The sequence below is a fragment of the Homalodisca vitripennis genome, chromosome 6, assembly GCF_021130785.1.
Source record: "Homalodisca vitripennis isolate AUS2020 chromosome 6, UT_GWSS_2.1, whole genome shotgun sequence".
Taxonomy (NCBI): Eukaryota; Metazoa; Arthropoda; class Insecta; order Hemiptera; family Cicadellidae; genus Homalodisca; species Homalodisca vitripennis.
The window spans coordinates 150,545,074-150,562,806 of NC_060212.1; the positions used below are offsets into that span (position 1 = coordinate 150,545,074).

Sequence of the window (17,733 nt, forward strand, 5' to 3'; positions counted from 1 at the left end):
GTAAAGTTCGGCATTTAAATTTCCATTGATGAAAAAAGGGTCCAACAATTTTGTTACCTAAAATTCCACACCATACGTTCAGTTTTTTGTGGTTGCTGTGAATGGGACTCAGTAATCCAATGTGGGTTTTCACTAGCCCAGTAACGGCAATTGTGCCTGTGAACATTGCCATTTAGGAAAAAAGTTGCCTCATCAGAAAATAGTATGTTGGTCAGAAAATCTCTATTGTCATCACATTTGCGCATCACAAGTTTCACAAAACTCAACTCTTCTGTCGTAATCATCCTCACTTAACTGTTGGACTAAAATGAACTTTAAATGGTTTGTATTTATTAATTTTCAAAATCTTACTCACAGACATAGGGTGCATATCATGTTGCTGTGCAGCTTTTCTGAGCGATGTATGTGGGTCTTCAATAAATGTTTGCAAAACATCTAGTGCATGTTCTTCATCTGTTGCAGATTGTATCCTACCCGACTTTGGCCGATTACGTACACTCCCTGTCATTTCAAAACGCTCAATATTGTTGAAACACTTATGGGATTCCTTTCTGGGAAAGTGTCATTAAACAAATTACAAACTTCCCGATAAGATCTTTGACGATCGCCATATCCTCGCAATCATCAACAGAGTAATTCGTTCTCTTTCAGACAATTCCATTAAAATGCCAAATAAAAACTGAACTACTGTAATTAGATAACTTGTTGACAGCAATGCTTCAGAGACACTGAATAACTCGACAGGAATGATATGACCTTTGTCCATTTGTAATTCCCAAGCTTAGACCTGTCTAGTGAAAGCTCCATGCTCAACAAACTGAAACCTGTAGACCAGATGATTAATGACACAATAATGTTTCTCATAGGCTAGTGACCCTTTGTCTCTTTAAACCTTCCTGCTGACTGGAAAACACCAAGTACAGATTCATAAGTAATCAGAGAAAGTGACTCATAAGTTTTATTCATTGTAATAAAAACTGGTAAATTTGTACTAATGAAACCAGCTTGAAAATAAATTGTTTATTTTATTTTAATTGAACATTAAAAAAATGCTAAAAAATTAGTGTAACACATTTTGTGGCAAGAACCATGTTAAAATAACATTGTTGAACATCAGTAAATTTTCAATACTAAAAATGCTCTATTTTCTGATAGAATAATTCCTTTGAGATGCGGTTTGTGGACATTCAATTCAGTAAGCCTATTACCTTTAAAATTATGTATCACAAGGTATAGGCTTCCATTAAGAATATTCACGATACCCTCGGCAGGACGTCCCCCGTTGGTGTGACATAACAAAACATTGTTCCAAAAAGTAGATGCCCAATCTCTATCACGATTGTAAGAGGTTTCAAATTTATATTTAAATTATTAAAGGATATATTTGGGTGTTTCCAGACATAATATACACCCTGTATATATATATAAATATCGGGAGTGGCGATGGCCGAGCGGTCTAAGTCGTAGGACTTTGGGTCTGAGTTAGAGATAACACAGGTTCAAATCCTGTCAGTGACCATTGCATTTTTTATCAGTACCATCGACCTTGTACTGTATCGACTCTCCCCCTTATTCTGTTTGATCCTCGCACAGGCCAGTGGCCCATGAGGGCGGACAAAATAAGGCTTAAAAGGGGATCGGCCTCTCCTTTTTTTAAAAAACAAACAAACAAACAACACGGGTTCTTTTACTTGCTGCTATTTAAGATAGCAGCCCATTCTAGCATCGAACGAAATATATTTTAGCTTTTAATAGACTGTTTAACAACGTAATCAAAGGCGGTAATTCTTTATTAACAAATAGTAGATTTATGAAAAACCGAAAAAACATATTGCTTTTACAGCTTAACCCAGTGCCTCTTACAACGAATCTAAACGTTAGTTAAAACTACTGTAGTAAACCTGCTAAAATTAGTAGAAAATAATTTATTTACAAGGACGTATATTATTCTTAACGCAAATTAACTAAATATTATTTAAGTATTATTGAACACAGAGTTCTCTTGTTCAAGATGGACGATAAATTGTTACCTCAATATAAAAGGAAAGTTGTGTATAGTTTTTTTTCAAATATCGCGTATTCATAAAAATATTTTATTTGTGTTTAACTGTCGAATTTTGAGTAGCAGAAATTTTTATACGGTTTTAGTTAATTATCCTTTCCCCCCCCCCACCCCCCCCCCCCCCCACCCCCCCCCCCCCCCACCCCCCCCCCCCCCCACCCCCCCCCCCCCCCACCCCCCCCCCCCCCCACCCCCCCCAGGGCTGTATCGAAAAACCTGGGAGAGCACAAACGCATTGTTTGAAAAATTAAGCACCTTCACCTAATAGCATCTTTAGCAGTTTCTGATAGCCAATGAAACTATGAAGTTTCGTACTAATAAATTTTATTCCAGTATTACAGTACACTATGGGAAAGTTTAAAGTCGAATAATTACAAAAAGATTACTGGAGACTTTATTTAAAAACACTATTAATCTAGACTATTTACAGAGTCATTTTTATGAGTATTTTCTCATATTTTTAGGAGCACATTAATAAATTTATCTAAGAATAATCAATGATATATGGTTTCGAATTTTTATTATTATAAATATATTACTATAACCTAAGTGGATTCTGATCCTACCACTCCACTTAGAATACAGATCTTTATCTATTGCCATGCGAAACCGCTTATAATGACAGATTATGATATAGAAGCTGGTAGATGTCTGCATAAGAATACTACTTGCAAAATTCCAATATAATCACTTAAGCCGTAAATAAAAGTATATAAATAACTTCGAGTAAAAGCATCTACCCTGTAGAACTCCAACTGCTCTCATTAAAGCCTGAGAAAACTGTCCCATCAGTTTTTGTAACATACGCACATACGCGAATACACAAGTATTTTCTGAAATAAGGTCAAGTGTTTGCCATGGTCGGCAAAATCGGAAGCTTAAGAATGAATTCATTTCACAAACATGTCAGACTACCATAGCTGATACCACCGCTGATTGTTGTCCTTTCTAAAACAGGGTTGATTTTCGAGACAAATACTTAAATTCAGTAGTTCACTGCTTAGCTGAAATTTTCCCAAAGTTAATAAAATAAGGCTGATTTCAATGATCTGATAGTGATTATAAATTATAATGAAATATAATATTCAAAATTCTTTTAAAGATATGCTGACTCATAGCTTTTTTATTTCTTTTACATTCTCCTTAATATATAGAATCATAGTCCTTAAATATATAGAATCAAAAATAGAAGGAGTATCGCCAGACCATGAGAGCGTAACAAGCTTCGCTAAGGGTAAATGAGGACTTTCCATAGAGGGGTCGAACGGAATATCGCTTATTTATTAGTTAAATTTTATCCAAAATTCCAAGCCTGGAGCTCAAGTCGTTCTTGTAATAAGCCTTTGGGTAGTATGTTTCGCTAACGCTCAGCCAAAATCCCACAAATGGCCTTGCACAGACATTGAATTAAGTCCCTGCTTAAGTCAAGATTAAGATTCATGTACAATTTCAAATCTATAGCTGAATTTGTTTCTAGATATCCTTCGGACAGATGAGTCCGTATCTCTAAAATACTCCTCTCATTTTAAGAATTTCTTGTGAAATTTCGCCGTCTACGCTGTGAAATTTGAAATAATTGAATTACTATTGTAAATATAAAATTTCTTACTTTTATATTGAAAATTCTCAATTTAAATAGCTACATCTTTTAGGTACATTTTTAAGGTTATATCCCACCTAATTATAAAATTCCAAATTTGATTTATTTTAATAATATCAACTTCACCTTTAGTAAGTTTTTTGCTTGATTTTTCAGTTATTTTACACAATATAATTATGATAATATTACTAACAAATATGATTTACTATCAATTTCCTCCTTAATTAGAGTAAAATAAACGATTTGAGGCTTTTTAATGTAACTATAAAATATGCACGCCTCCAATATACAGGGTGGAGGATGATACACCACGGGTCGCCTAACAAATCTTCCCTGAGATTGCAAAATTTCAAGTTCTAAGAGTATTTTATTCTTGAAATGCCCTGAGGACAGACAGACAATTGTACAGAAAGGCATTCCAGTCGTACAAAAGCTAAATTTTGGCGCCCTACTGACTCATAGGTTCAACGAAATCCCATAAGGACATGTTTGATCATTGAAATCTTTATTTTATGTTTATAAACGAAGGTTCAGGCAACATTAAAAGTCTATAGCAGGCAAATTTTCAATATATCTTGCAGATAGTCAGGCTATGCGTGTTTCTATGTTACATGTTATTACAAGTATTATATGATGGTACTCAGTTTTGTTATACACTTATGAATTCCGCAACTTTCTTGCTTCCTTCGTGGTTACGTATGTAAAAATGTTTGCTGGTAGTCAGCGAAATCCCATGGAGTGCCGTGAAACATGGGACCATCATTGAACTCAGTTCGTCTTCGAGATATGCTGACGGATAGACAGAAATGGCATTTGCCAGTCCCTTGATGTGACTAGTAACGCTCAGCTAATAAAATAGATACGCATATTAGTTTATTAAAAAATTGTATACTATATTAATAATATATTTTTACAATCAATGTACTAAAAGTAAAACCACAGAAAAAATATCAAAAGAAACATTATAGTAAAAACACTGCAACGAGAATACACTTAAATTTTCAACAAAGTGTTTTGACGCCAACACGGTATTAAAATGTGACGTAGCTTAAGACGTTTGTTTGCCTAAGGGCTGTTTTTGTCGGAAATGCGCCACGGGGGCCAAACTGGGCCTAAAGTCACCCGGAGATTTTGGCTCGGAGCCCATTTCAGGCCTATAAAATGTTTACAATGGACCATAATGTAGTATATTAAATATTGGTCATTCATTTTATAAAAACAAAGCTAGGACTCGTTGAATCAAAATAAAATGATTCATGCATCTAATGTGGTCAAGACATTTTATTTTGTAGTAATTTTTTTCGGACTCCGATTTGATAACAATGATAAATTAGAAAATTAAATTAAAAGAGGAATTCGTGATAAAAATACCAAAACTAACAATTCAAAATATTCTCGATCTATCTAATGAAATATTGATTTTTACACAAGCAATGTTTAAGGATTTTTGTTACCTCGACATTCCCACTATAAGAGAGTTTGATTCAAGGATATTGCAGTGGGTAAAAATGATTCCTATTTAAGCAGAAATGAAATTTCCGAAGACAAAAGGAAAGAGCCGAGCCGGTGACTCGAGCCAATGACGGCTCGTTTGGCAAGGCAGCAGCGGGACGTTCTTTGTCCCGGGAATTGCCTGTGGACTGCGAGAGGTTTTTTGTTCGCCGGAAACAGTAAAAGTCAAAGGCAACAGAAAGAAAAAGAAGATGGCTGTATACAGATGATTGATTTCTCAAACCATACCAATAAATATGCAATATTCAGGACGATTGAAAAATATTAGAACTGCATATTTTAATCGTGCTATGTATTACAAGTGTGCACTTTATTTAGATATCAATTCACCGTTTCTTTGTTTGTAGCAGTGTAAGCTTATATTTGATCTTTATATTTGATCAGCAACATATTTGTAGTTATTGCCTTAAATACGACAAAATAAGATAACTATAAGTTTATTATTTCAATTGAATTTCATCATTTATTTGACCGTCGCTCTTGCTTATACGTAACATCAAATTTGATTATTTTAGTTTTTTAACTTAATACGCGAAACAAAGAAAATTAAATAACAAAAATAAACGTTACTTGGATCATTAAAATGTACCTGTTTCTGCATGCAATACTTATTTGTGTATAAAAGGGGAAATATTTGAATTTTTATGTCCTGAGAGAGAAATTTATGCCCAATAGGTGTCGAATGGGGCATTATTGCAGGGAAGAAGTTTCTTCATTGATAAACACACATTTTTCCTATTTCTTACAATATTAATAAATATTATTATCCATTCTATATAAATCTGGCTCCCACTAAAAACCTCAACAATTCAATAGTGTTGGTTTATTAGTATTTTGTTACCAATATCTGTATGTTCCTTCCACCTTTGCACACAATATCCAGCCGTATAACAGAAACGTTACAGACATTATGCTTTTTGAATGACATACTAAGCACTCCTGAGATTTTTGCTGAGTTCATTGGAAGAAACTTCATCTCCGGAAACATTTTTGTAATAATTGAATTTAAATTTAAATGTAGTGAGAGTAGGTGTTAAAGTCCGAAGCTGGAACAGTTTCTTTAAAACACCAATGAAATATATATAATTTCTGTGCAAAATACCATGATTACATATTATACAGTGTGTACATAAAGTCCTGCACAGGTATAATATTTCTGAACGATAACAGATAAATCAACAAGATTTGGTACATCAATACTACACCTAAAAATCTACTTTTTGAAGGAACTATCAGTTTTCTGTAATATCATGGGGACGTCCCGCAAGGAGTCAGAAGGAAATCTTAAATAGGAGCATAGGTCAATATGGACATTATTTTAAAGGGCTTATCTAGCAGAGTTTAATGCCGCAAACCGCACTGAAAAAGATTGATCCAGTACAAAATGGCGGCTGTTCAAAGGTTTTACTTGGTTACATTTTATTAGTAGCCATAACCCCAGTAAAGCAAAACTGCAACCAAAACGAATACTGCAGCTAACTACTAACTTATGCTTGTCAGTTGTACAGAAGTGAATTATGACGTTAGTTATCCTCAAGGGTTACAAATTTGGTCCTAATATATTGATAACGGGGAAAACCTGATAACAGTAACAATTAGAAATCTCTTATCTTTGGGTCGCAGTTAGGACTTTCCTATTAGCCAGTCTATTCATAGTAGGCATTATAGAAAAAAAGAACTGTCAAATTTATTGATACTTGTAGTGAGGACCAGGATAATTGTCTGAAAACGCATCATACATCGCGAGGCCTTTCTAGCTTACCATACTCGGTTGCATCTTCCGCATTAGCTCTTGGAATGTATACATAAGCTTTCCAAGTAAATGCCATAAATGTCTTTAATTTGTTTACGATACCTTGGTTTAGTCATATTTCCTGGGAGTACTGTATAGACCTATATATGTTAATATTCGATCAGTATCGTGTCCATCATCATTGTAATAATGAGCACACTCTACATTAGAAAGTATAAAAAAGGTTATTGTTTACCTCAGTTTGTTATTGACGATGGAAGGTTTGAAAAGGATAACAGGATTTCGGACACGTGCCTTCGTTATAAGTTATAAAAGGTATAGCACAACGTTTCGATGATTGGAATATATCCTCTTCGTCAGGTAGCGTGTGTATAATTACCTTCCCCACATGACGAAGAGGATAGATTCCAATCCTCGAATCATTGTGCTATACCATTCATAAACTATAACGATGGCAAATATTCGAAATCCTGTTATTCTCTCAATACACCATATTAGTATAGTAGGAAAAATACTTGGCAATAATACGAAATTGGCTGAATGAATTGAAGTGGAGATAATATTGTATTTTTGGTTAATATTTAAGTGATAAGTGATTGAGATCTTGTAATGTATCACTTGACAAGCCCGCCGCAGGTCTTGCCGGTGAGAGGACCCACGATCTCGTCTGCCAGACTGTATAACTCGTCCACTGTCTCCGCTTCGTTGAGATCCTCCACCAACGGGTCCGCGTATTTAATCCTGTCGTAGTCCTCGTCCGTGAATCCTCCTAAGCCCTCGCTCATCAACGTCTCTTTCTCTTCGAACTTCAGCGCCCTGTCGGCGTCGCTCTCGTCCATGTCGATACAACTGAGCATCTCAGTGTCTCCCACATCGGGTTCCTCCATTCCTTCAAGCAGACTATAGTCGAACCTCTTCAGCCGTTTAGGTCGCCTCCTAGCTTCCGCCTTCCTCTTCCTTTCTTCAAGGATCTGATTGGCCCTCTGGGTTATCTGGAAGACTGGATGGTTCGATAGGGCCTCTGGAGCCTCCTCTATCGGCATTTTCCCTCCAGGATGAGTCGCTTCTCTCTTTCCACCTCAGCTATTTCACGTTTCTATATTAAACAAACAATATATATTATATATATAATATATATTTATATGTTATATTTTATTTTTAACGTCATATAATACAAAACAGAACATACTTAAAAGATCTAGAATGGTTTTTAAAAATATAATTTGCCAAAATGTATTAATTTAACTATTATTCACACGTTAGATTTTACGATTTTACAGTGATCTCATATTTTTAAACACGAATAGTCCATATTTTCATAGGTTTATTATAAGCGTGGAAATTTCAAAAGTTTTTTTATTGATATTGTAGCTAACCTAAAATCACTGTTATAAAATTATATTCACAAGCAAAATCATTTGTTGCACCTATATTAATTGCGTTATTCGAATTTGCATATCAAAATACCAACGAATATGTAGTGATTAATTTACTACCCAAAACACACCTCAACTTAGTGTACTAGATTGTAGTGTGCATGATTAAAAAAATATTTTAGTTTCCAATATGTAATAATACCACTAAATTTTGTTAAAAATACTGTCTTAAATCTAGTTTCTATGTTTCTAAGCATAACAGTAGTTTTATTAATAAATAATTTTGTAGTACTTTCACAGAGAATATCCATATCAGATTGTTTGCCATCATTTGAATAGATATTCTACTCTATCGGCTGGTATAACATTTACTGGTCAACGTTCTCTAAGATGAGAGTAATTTTAGATTTTAACTCAACAATGTCTCGACTATCTCAAGACTATCTTGATCCTCTTATTGAAAAGTAAGAGGATCGAAATAGTCTTATTATTGTTATATTTCAAGCTAGTCACCTCAGAAGAAAGCTTCACTTCTGACTGTTTTATACCTTCCAGATTAACCTTCAATGTGTACATCAGAAACCGATGTGTCACTTAAATCTGGGCAATCCCATAGATGTCCATAAGCAGCACGTCACTAACCGGAAAAATGCTGAGAAACTTGGGTGCAAGGATAGTATACTGCGGAGGATGGGCATTGGAGTGGGTGGAGTTGCGGTAGTTGCTAGCTTGTACACGAGGGAGCTAGCTTCTCATTTTGCCAAGGTATCACGACTGAGGTGTAATGCCCGGCATCCCTCCTTATGGAATCTTGAGAGGAAGTGGCCCATACCCCCACCCTTACCCATCCTGAATATCCTGTCAATCTGGAAGCAAGCACAAAGGTCCTTTTAGGACTAAGTGTAATGAAAGGTTTCTCACTTTCTTGCAGTGAGTGATAAAGACAAAATGTCAAACTATAAGACTTTTTATTGTTACGCGCTATCCGCAAGTCCTCTGGAAGATGCCATAACAATGTTCAAAGTCCATACAAACGAAAGTCCAAAGTTTGAACATTTCGGTTTTAGATTGATATTTTCCTGCCGGAATTGTACTAACTATAAAAAGTAACTATTAATAAACCATACCTGGATCCTGCGTTTCATATCTTCTTCATAAACCTCTCGAGAGCGCTGCTGCAGACGAACCATGAAGGCCTTGTTGGTCGCCTCCACCACATAAGTACCCATGAGCCGTTCCATGCGCGACCGCACGCGGTGGTTCCCGAACCCATAGATGACGTAGGGTGGTTCCCACCACGGCCGCGCCTCCTGAGGGTCATGCTGCCCCTGACATGATATTACTTTCAATTTTGCCATATTCTTAACCTAAATTTTAAATTTTCTTGAATATAAGGAACAGCTCAATGTTTACATTACTCAATGACGTAATTCAACCGACTTTTTAAATCAGCTGATTTAACTTCTGCAATTTGTATGATTTGAGTCATACAACTATTTATTTATGAGTGGTCTTAGAGAACGAATATAACTCATCAGGTTGAGAAATTTTCGTCTATGGACTATCAAAGAGGAAAAAACATAATCGTATTGTTAATATACAACAATAAGCTCAAATTGGAAGTGACGTTGGTATCTTATTACGTGATCCTCAGAATATATTTACTGCAAAAAAAGCAGCTCGTTTATATAAAGCGAGTTTGTGCACTATTTAGTTACTCTCATATATTACGTAATAACAAATAATAAAAATATATTTAATTTTTTTTTAACACATTTTCAGTTTTAGAAAATATACACATTAAAGCGTCACAAGAGAAAACAACGCTCTGTTTCTTTGATTATGATTGACGTAGAAAAAGCACATATGCAGCTAATAGCATTTTGGTTTCAACCTGTACTATGTTATATCAAAATTTATATTTTATTGTCCATTGTAACTTTAACCTAAATTTAAAGATAACATGCGTTTGGGGGCCAATAGTAATTCATGATGCAGCAAGATGAAACACAGTGCAGATAGATCTTCCAATATTCGTTATTTACTTTGGGGACGCTAGGAAAAATGTCACTATTTATGTTCTGCTTTCAGGAAACCTTCCTTTTGGAGGCAAAAAATAACTTGAATTGTGGCAGTGGTATAGATTGAAGTGCATTAATTAAGTTGTGTATAAAATGACACAGAATATCTCGAGAATAATAGAGAATAATTCTATGTTTATGTTATGGTTTTAGGTGACCATTATATTATATTTCTTACATTTTATATACCAACAAGGTCGCCTATAATGCATATATTTCGTTTTCATCCAATATATATCTCCAACCCCACGGTTGCTAAGGAACACAGAATTCTTTTGTGACTTTCTGGCTTACCTTAGTTTGGAGAGAGAGAGAGAGAGAGAGAGAGAGAGAGAGAGAGAGAGGGAGAGAGAGAGAGAGAGAGAGAGAGAGAGGGAGAGAGGGAGAGAGAGAGAGAGAGAGAGAGAGAGAGGAGAGAGAGAGAGAGAGAGAGAGAGAGAGAGAGAGAGAGAGAGAGAGAGAGGAGAGAGGAGAGAGAGAGAGAATGCTCCAACCTGAAGCAGTGTATTCATATGGGGGTTTCTTTTTATTTATTTCAACTCCTTTATTTATTTTGGTTGCATGTAATCTACTTTTGGAGGTAATATATAATCCGACTTGAAGTAGTGATATGTAAGATTGAAAGCAGAGATGATTCAAATCTTTTTCTTGCATTTAAAATTTTTACAATTGTATTGCATGCGTCAGTGTATAACATTTCATACAATTATCTGAATTTGTATTGAGTATAAAATATTAATCTCGAGACAAGGATATCCACACACACCTCCTTAAATATTTCACGGCGAAAAGATTTTTCTGTTTCAAAATTGTTTAATTGAAAGGTGCCAATGGTTTCTTTGATGAATCCAAGTTCAGATACTACCAAAATATTGGGTTGGAATTCATCACAAATCAAAGCAAATTCTTCTACTTTATTTACGGCACTTTACGCAATACGATAAATATTTTGAATTCTGAATGTTTTATTTTGAATGAATTTTAAATTTTCTTGAAGCTAACATTGCTGCCGAGAGAAATGTTTGTCTCTTAAAAACTTGTCAACTGTTAAAAATATCTCCCTCATTCCTTCTTTTTAGTGACTTTGCAGTGATGATTTTTATCAATATTCATATATTTTTTCAGTATTTGGTTCTTGGCGATCTTTGTAATTTGTAGGTCAACATTGTAATTTATGGAGCAGCGAGATGACTTGTACAGATATGGTATTTTCTTGTAATTTATGTCACTAAATAACATTGCAAATTTGTATAAAAGAATTCAGGAGCGTTGATACATTATATAATGCAAAAGGCACGATTCAACGATAATATTTTGAGTTTATTCATTGATTCTAAGAGTCGACGAAAACATAAAGTGTTGGAATATATAACAACATTTTGCTTTTTCCCTATATCGTTTTTAACTGCTAAGGATAAGTTGTATGTATCTTAATTAATTATACATTTCGGACGTGTAAAAGAAATAAAAAAAGAAATCTTAATAATTTTTCTTCTCAATAAATGATATAACTGGAGCAAAATATTAACATAACTGAAATAAATTAATTTTTAGCAATACTGCTAATTTGACTAGTAATAATGACCAACATAACAAATCAAATCAAAGGAAATCAATTTGTATCGTTCATCCTAAACAAATTGCTAATATCATAAAATTACAGTAAAAATCCATCACATTATCTAAATTTATAACGAGCACCACTTCGTAACCTTTTACAACGATGAAAATCTATTGCATAATGTATTATTGGATAAAAATTACAGTTTATAATGTGTTCATTTATCCTATTGTGTTGTTCCTAATTTATTAGTTGTCATCACACGGTATAATGGTTTCAACGAATATCAAAGTTAATATCCAACAATCCAACGGTGATTTTAATTCCTATTGGTTTATTTTTCATAAACGGCTAATTTACTCCTTCTTAAGTAACTTAATTTTTATCGTCCATCAGATGATTTTGTCACGCTTGTTTAGAAAATATTCAGCTACATTCGAATATTTACTAAATATAATTTTCAGAAGAGGTATTTTTTAGCTATTTTCAATTCACAACAACTCACAAACAACTTCAAACAAAGCCAAGAAGGAACAATATATATGACACAGCAATAACCCTCAATTTCAGGCTTTTGCCTTATCATCAAAATCTTCAGTCCCAGACATTCCAAACAATCAAACAACGGACACTGATATGACCACACTGCCCCAGAGGCAACTTTCTCTTCCATACACAGACATTCAATAAATTCATTCATATTAGACTTCAAAACATATTTCCACCCTTCCAAATTCAAATATACCGATACATCATAAAACAATAACAGTTCTATTTACATTTTAAAATTATTAATTTTATATTAACTTTCTATACTTTGTAAGACGATGAAATGTGTATACTATAGATTTAAGCTAATTCAATATACGAGTTTAATCATAATATTTACTATATACTCCATATTTATATTGATTTAATTACTATGCATGTTGGTAAAGTGAATATTTATTGTAACTAATATAAATTTTATCTTTTGATCTATTCTTCTCCCTTGATTAGCAATGCTGGAGGGTTAGATGTAGTTATTTATACACTGTAATAAATTGTAAATCATGTTGATGAAATAAAAGAATTTTGAATTGAATTGAATTAAAATATCGTTGATATTTTACGTCAAATATTGTTCATTTTATAAATTTAAAAAAAATATATATACATTTCCAAGACACTAAAATGAAAGCTACGGATAAGCTACAAAAACGAAAAATTTAATATAATTCAATAGACAACACCCTTTGCAAATGGTTATGAGCTGCAACACGGGAGAGGCTGATCAAAGATACAAAGTTGCCGGGCCGACTGAAGGCTGTCAGGCCGAGAGTATCTATCAGTATTCCAGTGAGAGGGCCTGTATCTGAGAGGGACGTGCCTGGAGAGAGTCTGGCTGTTTTATCTGTGTTGTGTCCTCTTTAAGCGGATGGCCTACGGTCGACACTCATCAATATTTGCTCCCCTCAAATATGTATTTGATTAAAAAATATTAAAATAACTTGCTTCATTTTGGAAATAAAATAACTTCAGTTAATGTTTTGCATCTAACTGCAGAAGTTTGGTTTGAACGGATTTCTTACTAAATCGGTAATAAAGAATTTTTTTTACAACTTTTTTAACTCTGTAAACATACAGATTGTCCTAAAAACAGAGGGGACCCATGTTTGAATCTCAAACTTTTAAATACGAACACAAGTCGTGTGTTGTACATAATTTATGGCAAGCCAAATTTAATTACCTTTATTGGTTTAAAGCAGCGTTCCAAAGTGTATAGAAAATCGTGTTTTATTTGTTTTTTGCTCCTCCTGGAATACTAAACTATACCTAAATAAAATTTGTTTTTGATTATTCATGATACGAGATTTCATATTTAAAAAAATATCACTCAAAAGTTCACTTAAAAAAAAAATACAAAACTGTTCATACATATTTCAAGTAATAAAGGGGGCTTCCACCACTTCAAATCAAAGGCCTTACGAAAATGAATATTTTACATTTAAAGTTTGTTTGTAATTCTAACCATTACTAGCCTGAAGCAAATAAAGTAAAGGTTGGTTGAAGCAAAACATTTTCATAAATTTTTTGTTTTTGTATTTATTCTTTACAAAATTGAGGCCAAATATAGGGTTTGTACATTGAAATAGTTAAAAATAATTTTTTTTTAATGGCTGATAGCTTATTTAATTTGTTTGAAATTAACTTACTGTAGCCTATATCGTTTTCCTTATACAAATAATGGAACATACTGTATACAGGGTGTTTCAGAAATTTCACTGCAAACTTTAGGATATTGTTCAATGGACCAAACTGAACCAAAAATTAAATGCTAGTAATGGTCGTTTCATTCACTTACTTGTTCATATTTATGCATTTTAATGTAAATAACTATCTGCAAAATTATAATTATTAAAAAAACTTAATAATAATGCAGATTTGTTGCAAATTAACACATTCGAAAAACTTTTACAGTTTACATTCGAAAAGCGTTATAACTATTACACGTTCCTATATTGAACTCTCATATTACCATGTTAGGAACTAGGGATGGGACATGCACGGCTCGACTAAACTTGCAAATAAGTCAGTCATTTGTCATTCGATTTTATAAAGGTAAAAATTAATTTACCTTTTTTAAGGTATTTTCTAAAAATTATATTTAACCTATTTTCCTGGTTCAGTCTAATAATCAATTTTTAATGTATCCAATCAGTATCGTATGCCGTATCCCTTGTCAAAGCGAAACGGATTTGCTGCTCATCGACGGTTTCCTTTGTCATAACAACTGCACTTTGTTCCTGGTCATTACTTTGTCATTTCATTTGCAATGATCACGGACTCCTAGCGCTCCCTCGTTCGTCAACTTGTAGTCACGGAAGGCATTGTTCGTCGAGTCAAGTTGGGCGTGATTGCTTAGAATAAATCACGGCCTTCCTTGTATTACAGTGAAAGCTCCGCAGATCTTACGACCCATCACATCTGTTTAATGGTTGTCATATTGGTTCCAGCCCCTGCGTTATATTCCTTCAGCTACTCAATGCTCCGTGCCCACAGTGTCATTTAAACCCATTAGCGTGTAGCTTGCATGAACGTGTTCACAATCTCGTTCAATAATTTAAATGTATAGCTGTGATACAATAATGAACAAAATACACTAAAAATTTTATATTTATCACTGCCTTTATCTATGATAAAAGTTCTATAGTAATATTTTCAATACCATTTGTAGTACGGCTACTACTTCTATATACTCTTTGAATTTCCATTTTCCACAGGAGTTCCAGAATATTTGAATATTCTATACGTTTCCATTAAAACTTAATTTACATTATTACGAGCAATATCCGAATCGGTCTAGCCGTTCATAAGTGAAGCCCATTTTACAAATTGGGTTTAATTTAAGCTTACATTCCTTTTTGTATTTTTGTATTAAAAGCTTCATGGTAAAATGTAACTGCTTTAACTTTACTGAACAAGAAATACTTTTTGGAGGAGGGGTTATGGGGAAAATTTTCATGGAAAACTTTCAATTAATCTGGAAAAGGATAATTCTCGTATAAAGTTTTAATGTATCAACTGTATTTACAGCTGATTATTTTTTCATCATGAAATCTTTCACATCATGTACTTAAGTATTAATATATATATATATATATTATTCATATTCACCCGGCAAGTGAGAGATCCGGGTTCGACTCCCGGCGGAGCAAGTACTTTTTGTGATTCAATGTTTATTGAAATTAAATAAGGCTATTGCCATTTATAAAATTTAATGTAAATAAAAGTCATTTGACAGGTATTTGGTCTTCCGATCATGTGTTAGTTTGCTTATTTAAACGCATATGTGACAGATACGGCCAAATAAAAAATAATTGAATCGTAAAAAGTAAGCGCTCTGTGGTGTAATGGTAGCACATTCACCCGGCAAGTGAGAGATCCGGGTTCGACTCCCGGCGGAGCAAGTACTTTTTGTGATTCAATGTTTATTGAAATTAAATAAGGCTATTGCCATTTATAAAATTTAATGTATATATATAAACAGATATGCTCGGTTAGGGAAGATGAATTAATAGATTACTTCTTACTTCTATTCAGTCTAAGGTCGACTTGACAACCCTTAGACAGATGTGACGGGTGGTAAGAGCGGCGGCGGAGTTTCCACTGCAATATCGGGGTCGTTGTAATTTATACTCATAAATTTGATTATTCTGTCAGAGCCCCTATCCTTTTTATCGTAGACTTCAGTTAGCAATTCATAGGATTCTGTGGAAAAAACATAATGTGGGCTCAAATTAATATGAATGAACTCATTGTTTGAATGGTTGTTTGTGCTTCGGTATACTTTAATTTTAGTTCTTAAAATCAACTCCAATTATTCGTCTGATGGTCATACATTTTTTTAAACATAAAAAAATTATTAACTTTAATTTCTCTTTTATAGCAACAGTGATTGTGAACACAAACCGGAATCACTGAATGTTACAGAAGGTCGTTTATGAGACGATCACCAGTCATAGCACTCGTCTGATCCATTCAATAAATGATAATGCCCTCCAGAAGAAAAATCCAATTCATTAATAATTTAAAAATTTCTCTGAAAAATTTGTATTGTCAGTTTTATATTCCATAGAGAGACTTTAGAATTCATACATTATCTATAATCATCCAATTATTTTTTAAACTATAATTGTGAAATATATGAGTAATTTGACTCGTATGAACCAAGAGTAATTTTAAATTTCCAAAATCTTAGGGATGTTTCAAAAAGTTAAGGAAACTTCTGGAAATTCTAAGTCCAGTTACTTCAAATGAATGGTGGAGTGAAAAGAGATGAATGTGTACAGACTTTATAATGACATCTGATTGGGATCAGCGCTGTATCTTAATTTGATCTAATCTAAATAATAATAATAAATAATCTTAATAATTAATGCATCTAACATGAAAATTAAATTTATTGTTTAAACAATAAATAATAGATTTATGTATTCAAATTTAAGGTTTCTTTAGTCAAGCTCAGATCACAAACCAACGCATTCTTAGCAATACAACACAGTTTTCCTAAGAACATTTCCTCTATCAATAGCGTTAGATCATCGAATAAATAATAATTATTAAGAACACACACATATTTTGTGAGTAGTAGGAAACTTTAAAAAATATTTTTCAGCAATATTCGCGTTGAAGAAGTTTTTCTTTTGTGCGTGCGGCGCAATATTCTTTAAATTTAACAATTTTAAATGTACAGCAGAGTGGATCAACTTTATAATGTTCAATAACTTTAAACAGCCACAATCTTGAAATATAAAAAATTATCGGAGTATGAACAAATGTTGTATGAGTATTTTAAGAAAAATATCAGTTTTGAGTTATGAATGAATAAGACATTAGAGGTGGAGTTAGGGCTATCAAGCTCTCCCTACAACTTAAAATCTCTCGTACAACCTGGCATCTTGTATATTATACAATGTAATTAGGAGTTAACAAATTGTATAGTAAACAGAATATTTCGTATTCCCTGTAACCACAGTGGTCTCCAAACTTTTTATAAAACGTAATGAAGTTACCAGCAGCTCGCGTAACGAGAGCAACAACCACCCCTAGCAAGATTGGTAGTAAACGTCTAACAACCATCTGCAGAGAAGTATAAAATCTGAGAATGTCTGTGCGGTGTGGCACTGCAATCTGGCTATCGCGATTTAACCAGAGTCTGGAGAGGGGAGGAAACATTTGATTTCTTACAAGCCATTTCATTAAAACTGATTTACAATGTTGATTAATAAAATGAAGACGTACATTT

The 17,733-nt window shown here is 33.5% G+C and overlaps 1 protein-coding gene across 2 annotated transcripts; it reads right to left on the minus strand.

The window, feature by feature from the left end:
• Positions 1-7,468: 7,468 nt before the first annotated feature.
• On the minus strand, positions 7,469-9,708 carry LOC124365284. 2 transcript variants are annotated; one of them, XM_046821246.1, is made up of 2 exons: positions 9,431-9,708; positions 7,469-8,023 (listed from the first exon to the last, which is right to left on the minus strand). In XM_046821246.1, the coding sequence occupies exon 2, from the start codon at positions 7,968-7,970 to the stop codon at positions 7,542-7,544; it is 429 nt and encodes a 142-aa protein (XP_046677202.1). In that variant the 5' UTR covers positions 7,971-8,023; positions 9,431-9,708; the 3' UTR covers positions 7,469-7,541. The 2 variants fall into 2 exon arrangements, with proteins under 2 accessions (XP_046677202.1, XP_046677203.1); XM_046821247.1 differs by lacking the exon at positions 9,431-9,708 and adding an exon at positions 8,946-9,135.
• Between the last annotated feature and the right edge of the window lie 8,025 nt (positions 9,709-17,733).